The sequence below is a fragment of the Dipteris shenzhenensis genome, chromosome 9, assembly GCF_047967505.1.
Source record: "Dipteris shenzhenensis isolate YYH24624 ecotype China chromosome 9, Dip_SZ_1.0, whole genome shotgun sequence".
Classification (NCBI taxonomy): Eukaryota; Viridiplantae; Streptophyta; class Polypodiopsida; order Gleicheniales; family Dipteridaceae; genus Dipteris; species Dipteris shenzhenensis.
The window spans coordinates 19,207,582-19,214,853 of NC_141604.1; the positions used below are offsets into that span (position 1 = coordinate 19,207,582).

Consider the following 7,272-nt stretch of genomic DNA (forward strand, 5'->3'; position numbering starts at 1 on the left):
CTTGAACCAGCTTTTCCATTAACCTTGTCCATAGGATTCGGTCTATAATTTGAGTCCCCACAAAGTTCTTGGGAGTAGAGTTAATAGGTTGGCTAAGTCTTCTTAGCCAACGTACAAGTTCTTTCCTAGGATTCAAATTATAGACCTAGCATTGCATTGCTATTGTAGAGGGTCACAAGCCAACTTTGCAATCTGTTATTATTGTGCCATATGTGAATATCATTTGAATCCTCTCATGGAGTCTTCGAGGTCTTCTTTATTATGAATACTTGGTTGTCTTCCTCACCATCCAACATCCTTCCCTTCACAAGTAGCATACTTTGAGACTTGGTAAATTTAAGTCTATCAGGTTCTTTATCAGTATATGCCCCGGTATGTTTAAATTGGGAAAGTCTACTAGCGAGTGCAACTATCCAAAGTTGTAAACCGCCTACATCTTTATTGTGAATACTTGGTTGTCTTCCTCACCATCCAACATCTTTCCCTTCACAACTAGCATACTTTGAGACTTGGTAAATTTAAGTCTATCATGTTCTTTATCAGTATATGCCCCGGTATGTTTAAATTGGGAAAGTCTACTAGCGGGTGCAACTATCTAGAGTTGTAAACCGCCTACACCTTCGGAATACAAAATTTTCCTAAGGAAAGTCTCTTTCAAGTTTCTCCCACTTCGTGGAAAACTATCGAGGTTTATGAATATAAACCCTCGTTGCAATCTGTGTTGTCGAACCATGCACCTCACACTCTATGTTATCATTGAGGCTTGTTGGGGTGTCTCTATTGTCAGCTTTACCAAGAATGTTTGGTGTGTTCTAAGGATTTAAGCTCATTGACGCTTTCTATGACACCAATGCAATGCTACGTATTGCAAAAATAAAAGATATAGTACCACAAATTAGGTCGACGGAGTCTGATTATTATTACTTTTGTCAATGCTATAGGATGTTTAAAAAGCACACAATAATTGACCTAATATACTTTTTTCTTTTTAAGTATACGTAAAATATATCACATATTTTTTTGCTTCAAAAACATACTACCCTCTTTTTCTTACTAGTGTGTTGTAGATTACAACATATAGCTTTTTGTTATTTGGAGATGGCAAATTGGGTGTGGACGGAGGGCAAATCCTTATAGCATATACAAAATGGATACTACAACTATGGGTCTTAAAAGCATGAAGCCACATTACCCAAAGTGTTGTCTTTGCTCTCCAGCCAATTATTTAAGGTCTTTTTATGTTACACATTTTTTCCATTGTCGGTACTATCTGTCAACGAAAAGAGTGGTCTAAGAAGCATCATTTCTCTCACTCTATTTCTTCACACTAGTTTGTATTTGTTCATGCGGTGATAAACTAAAAATGCTCCTTGAGATTCTACAAGAAATGTAGGGCAATGGAAAATAAGCTTATGTTTCTTGGGTGGATTATCCATTATATGATAACTTATTGTATGAATGTCAAAACTTGTTTCCACTATGACACATTTTATTGAACCAATGGACCCATACGGTCAATTAACTTTCCTCTCATGTCGCCATAGCACATCCACATATTTTAGTCACACATGTTTGCTTGCGTGGTGTGTTGATGATCCAAAACGTAAGTCAACTCAAATAATGAAATTGTCTTGCCCTCATAGAGCCTGAAGGCTCTTTGTAGACTATGCCAAGTGTGGGCCCCACATTGCCCCACAACCACACCGCCTCCGCATATTGCAAAAGGTCAACTGAGATGCAAGGATGTCTTCAACCGAGGCCATGTATAAAAGGCCACCACAAATGCAAAATAATTTACCCTTGTACACATGTCACACAGCGCATAATAGCCCCAATACCCTATTAATCAATCAAGCCATATAAGGGAGTTGGCCCATATTTCAACGCAACCTATGGGCCATGCACTTGAAAGTACTAACTAAACCAAAGGCTAGCACACCAAGCAAGGATGATGTTAGACAAATGACCAAGGTATGGCATACTAAAGTCACCCCAAAGAAGTCCACGTCAAATAAAGCTGTAGTGCTTTCTTTATCGGAGCTGCCAAGTGTTTTTTTTTCCCCAAAGAAAGGAACCTTCTATTAATGCTTGAAAGATTTCATACAAGACAACAGCCCCGAAGGTGCTGAGTATGGAAAAAACCGGCTGCCAAGTGTTAGAGAGTGTCTCTCTCAATGCTCTCAGAAATCTCACAGATACCTAAGAGCCTAAAAGCTTGAACCTTTCACTTGCAAGAAACCTTTGACACTATCTCTCAAACCTCCTCACAAGGAACATAACCACTCAACAACCTGTAACTCAAGTTCCATAGCTCGGAATGACGAGCTTTTTGAACCGAGTCGGAGAGAAGAAGGGGCTCTACAAGAAGAGCTAGAGCAAAAAATACCCTTTCAATCAATCAAGCCACACAAAGCAATACCAAGGGGGTTGGCCCATATTTCAACAGAGGCTGGGTCCCAAAACTAGATCCAGATTTGGCACATGTCCTTTTCCCTTTATTTGTGAACTCAAATTTTCCAATACAGCTGAAATTTCTTCACTTTGATAGGCACCCACCACAAACTCAAGCAGCTTCTTGTCCACCTCTATCATAGCACTTGCAGGCTTTTTCTTTGCCCCTGCATGTCTCCTCAGTTCCTCTATTCTATATACATCATCCCACCTGCCAGCACTTGCATAAATGTTTGCCATGAGCAAATATGAACCAGCAGCTTCTGGATTGATCTGGACCAGCTGCTGAAAGCATCTTAGTCCTAGCTCTACTTCGCCATAAGTTTTGCAGGCATTGAGCAAAGCTGTCCATGTTTCTTCAGATGGAGGACACAGCATTGTTTCCAGAAATTTGTCTGCCTCATACAGACGTCCTGATCGTGCAAGAAGATCAATTAGACAGGTGTAGTGTCCTACTGTCAATGTAATGCCATATTTCTCTCTCATTACCTTAAAATACTCTTGGCCCTTGAATACCAGGTTGGTATGGCTGCATGCATTGAGAAGACATGTGAACGTAATAGCATCTGGCTTCACACCCTGTTCTTGCATCTCCTCAAAACAATGCACGGCCATATTACCTTCATGGTTCAGGCCATATGCTTTTATCATTGCGCTCCATGACACGACGTCTCGAGCTGGCAGCCTATCAAAGACTTCTCGTGCCTCTGAAAGTGAACCACATGTGGCATACATGTCAATCAAAGTGCTGCCAATGAGGTCTCTTTCAGATCGCTTGTGCCTTATCTCAGCATGTATTTCTCGGCCCTTGCCTATGGCTCCTATGCTACCACAAGCTTTCAATATGTAAACAAATGTGACAGCATCTGGAGTGGTACCCTTTAATTGCATTTGTTCAAAACATTTCAGTGCTTCATGAACAGGTCCGTGTTCAGCATATCCTGCAATTAGTGTGGTCCATGCCACCACGTCTTGAACTGGCAGCTGGTCAAACACGTCTCGTGCCTCTAATACTGAACCACATTTTACATACATGTCCACCAAAGCGTTGCCAACAAGAAGGCTTCTGTCAAACCCCTTTTGTGTAATCTGTATATGTATTACTTGCCCCTTTTTTTTGGCTCCAATGCTGGCACAAGCTTTTAATATACAAACCAATGTGACAGCACTTGGAGAGATACCCTCCAGTTGCATCTGTTCAAACCATTCCAGGGCTTCCTGACCAAGTGCATGTTCAGCATAACCTGCAATTAATGCGGCCCACGACACAACATCTCGAACTTGCAGCTTGTCAAAGACTTCTTGTGCCTCTGAAACTGAACCACATTTGGCATACATATCGACCAGACCATTGCCAACAAAAAGATTTCTTTCATATCCCTGCAGTGCAATCTCAACATGTATTTCTCGGCCCTTGTCTATGGACAATATACTGCCACAAGCTTTCAAGACACAAACAAATGTGACAGCACTTGGAGAGACACCCTTCAGCTGCATCTGTTCAAAACATTTTAGAGCTTCCTGACCTGGTCCATGTTCGGCATATCCTGCAATTAGTGCAGCCCATGACACAACATCTTGAACTGGCAGCTTGTCAAAGATTTCCCGTGCCTCTGAAAGTGATCCACATTTAGCATACATGTCGATCAAAGTGTTGCTAACAAAACGGTCTATGTCAAATCCATTTTTAATGACATCGTAATGTATTACCCGGCCACTCCCTATTGCTCCTATGCTGCCACAAGCTTTCAAGACACAAACGAGTGTGACAGCATTCGTAGAGCAGCCCTTTTGTTGCATCTGTTCAAAGCATTCCAGAGCTTCCTGACCATGTCCATGTTCAGCATATCCTGCAATTAGTGCTGTCCAGGACACAACATCTGGAGCTGGAAGCTTATCAAAGACTTTCTGTGCCTCTGAAAGCGAGTGGCATTTAGCATACATGTCAACCAAAGAGTTGCCAACAAGATGATCGCTTTCAAATGCCTTTTGTGTGATCTCCACATGTACCTGTCTTCCTCTTTCAAGGTCTTTCAGCAAAGCACAAGCTTTTAATAGGGCCATAAGAGTAAACTTGCTTGGATGTATGTTATCGTCTTGCATTTTCCAATACAAGTTGAAAGCATGCTGTGTTTGCTTACACTGAATATACCCTAATATGAGAGAACTCCATGAATGCTCATTCTGATGAACCAGCCTGTTGAAAACATCCTGGGCATTTGAGATGCTTCCACAATCCACAAACAATGGCACAATGTAGTTCCCAACAGCTCCATTAGCTTCCAGCCCATTATTGTAAATGTGGGCATGCACGCGGTTGGCATATGCTAAATTTTTTAGCCCCCTGCACCTCTGCAACACAGACACAAAATTCTCAGAAGAAGGCAGCTCAAGCGTCCGGTCAAAAATTTTGATGGTCTCCTCTACACTCAGCATCTCGCAACCAACGCCTCCTTAATGCCTTTTGTGTAATCCCTTCTACTTCAGACCTAAGGCTGGCCTTGCAGATGTGGCCGGGCCCCGTTGGCATGTCCCAAAAAGCAAGGTCTCGAGAGTCTAAGCACGCATACACGACGACATGATTTGCCCCCATTGATTCCCTGGCTTTCCTGCTTCTGAGCCTCCTTTTTCTCAAGCATGTCTTTAGCCCAACCTAAGTGCCGTCTGTACACAGCCACCCACTTGTATAGTCATTTAAAGAATAGAAAGTATTATTCATGGGGCTTTATAAATTAGTATGTTCGTGAGAGATTCAATAGTTGGTACCGTAAGCAAATCTCTAGTTCAGATTATTTGGTTATATTCTTACTGCATCAAGCATGCATTAAACCTTCATTTAAGGAGGGGCGCATGCTTCCTCTCAATTTTGAAGAACTCCTTCCTCCGTGTTGTAGATCGTCAATAATTTTCAAGGATGTCATATTATATATCTGTATATTCACATGTACATGCTCTTTCAATTTGAAGTCACAATGATTTTTTACAAGTTGAAACAAAATTTCACACTAGTTCTAGGAAAGCTCCTTTGAATCGACTTCATTGCACATCTCATGGAAGTCCCTTTTTTAGACCTCTTTTTGCTATGCATATTAATACCTATAGCATTTCAAACAAAAAGAACATCAACCACAAATCCAAGTCTAATGCCTGCAAAGCCCACCCAGAAGGTAATTTCAACCCCTTATGGCACCCTTGACAATTCTTGCATCTTGGAAACCTTGGCAACTTAAGCCACCAGGAAAAGACTCGAGCTTGGTATTTATAAATTGTGAAGAGGAAGCATGCCACATCTATGAGAAGTGCAGTAGAACTGAAGAGCCAACAGAGAACACAAACACTGCAAATGGAAGGCAAGAGAGAAAGAGAGAAGGCTGCACAAGAACTCGGGGAAAAGAATCTACTACTGGCAGAAAACCCTGCAAGATCTGATAAGAAACAATGAGGGGGGGAGCCCCTATATATAGGGTCCCCCACCTGGCCGAGAGAGCCAATTGGAGGGGGCATAGTGGCCGACCAGGCCCAACCCTGGGTCGGACTTGCTGGTCAGGTGTCTTGACCAGGGTTGGGGGCCAGGTTGACCCCCCAACCAAGGCGCCGCCTAGGCAGCTTAGTCACAGCCGAAGCCCTAGGGGCGGGCAGAAACAGCCCCACACCCCTCTCCACGATCCACAGCAGAGGAACCTCCAAAACAGCATTGCACGGGCCTGGGGGCGGGTGAAAACAGCCCCGCACCCCCCCGGAAGCTGTCCATGGCTGATGCGCCTCCAGGCTAACCAGAAGACCAATCCCTTCTACCTCTCCTGGGTGGGCAGACCCGCAAACAAGGCCCTCACTCTACTTCACATGGGCAGGCAGACCCACAACCAAGGCCCTCACTCTATGATACAGGAGATGCTACCTCTAACACTCCTCAGCTCTTGTATCATGGATCAACATCACGGAGCTGGGATGGTCTCCAAGCAGTTGTTGTGCCAAGGACTTGATGAAGAGGTCTGCCTTGTTGTCCCTCGTCTTTGGATCACGTTAACGAGCACCTTCTTCCGGACATAACGGTACTGGATCCTGATATGCTTTGTTCATGAGGTATCGAGCAAGCGCAATACAACTCTGATTGCCGCTGTGGATGACGTCTGTGGGAACCCCGTGTCCCCAAGTAACCGGCGGAGCCAAACTGCCTCAGGTTTACGGAACAAGTGTAATGAAGGGAAAAAGGGCTATGTTAGTGGTCCTTTACGTGGTCCCCATCCACCTCTCATTCTGTACTTTTAATGTGACATCTACTCCCTCCTTCCTCCTAGTCTCTCTCTTCCCCTCACCCTTCCTCTCCCTTCCTCTCCTTCTACCCCCTTTCCTCACTTCTCACTCCTCCCCCTTCCGCCGATTCTATCCCCTTCCTCCTTCATTGCACTAGTATCAAAGCTCTCACCTTGGCATCATTGCTTCTCCCTTTTCATCTTCATCCTTTGCCCTTCGCACAATACAAGCAATCCACAAGCTGAAGTAGACAGCTAACGCCAAGCAATCTAGATGCTTAAAAAGGATTAGTACCTACCCCAACTACTACTGTAGTGGCAAGAATCAGTTACCTAAATGGATAGCTACTAACATCAGCGACAACAACAATCAATGAATCCCGAATCTGGCCAATGCTCGCCAACACTAACTCAATTAGAGAACTACTCAATTTGACTCTTGTCTAAGAGTTGCTACATGACTTCCTCTGGTAGAACCAAGACAATCAACTCCTTGAAAGTGGGGTAAGACGAACTTGTGTAAAAGCTGAGGTAACAAACCCCTAGTACGATAATGGTAGCATATTCA

The 7,272-nt window shown here is 43.5% G+C and overlaps 1 protein-coding gene across 2 annotated transcripts; it reads right to left on the bottom strand.

Moving 5' to 3' along the window:
- Positions 1–2,066: 2,066 nt before the first annotated feature.
- On the bottom strand, positions 2,067–6,658 carry LOC147898328 (pentatricopeptide repeat-containing protein At5g27110-like). 2 transcript variants are annotated; one of them, XM_087379282.1, is made up of 2 exons: positions 6,386–6,658; positions 2,067–5,115 (listed from the first exon to the last, which is right to left on the bottom strand). In XM_087379282.1, the coding sequence occupies exon 2, from the start codon at positions 4,885–4,887 to the stop codon at positions 2,440–2,442; it is 2,448 nt and encodes an 815-aa protein (XP_087235408.1). In that variant the 5' UTR covers positions 4,888–5,115; positions 6,386–6,658; the 3' UTR covers positions 2,067–2,439. The 2 variants fall into 2 exon arrangements, with proteins under 2 accessions (XP_087235408.1, XP_087235407.1); XM_087379281.1 differs by having other exon boundaries at positions 6,350–6,658.
- Positions 6,659–7,272: the final 614 nt, after the last annotated feature.

Bases quoted from the DNA above. Each gene is read 5' to 3' on its own strand.
- LOC147898328 (XM_087379282.1), bottom strand. From the start codon at position 4,887: ATGCTGAGTGTAGAGGAGACCATCAAAATTTTTGACCGGACGCTTGAG.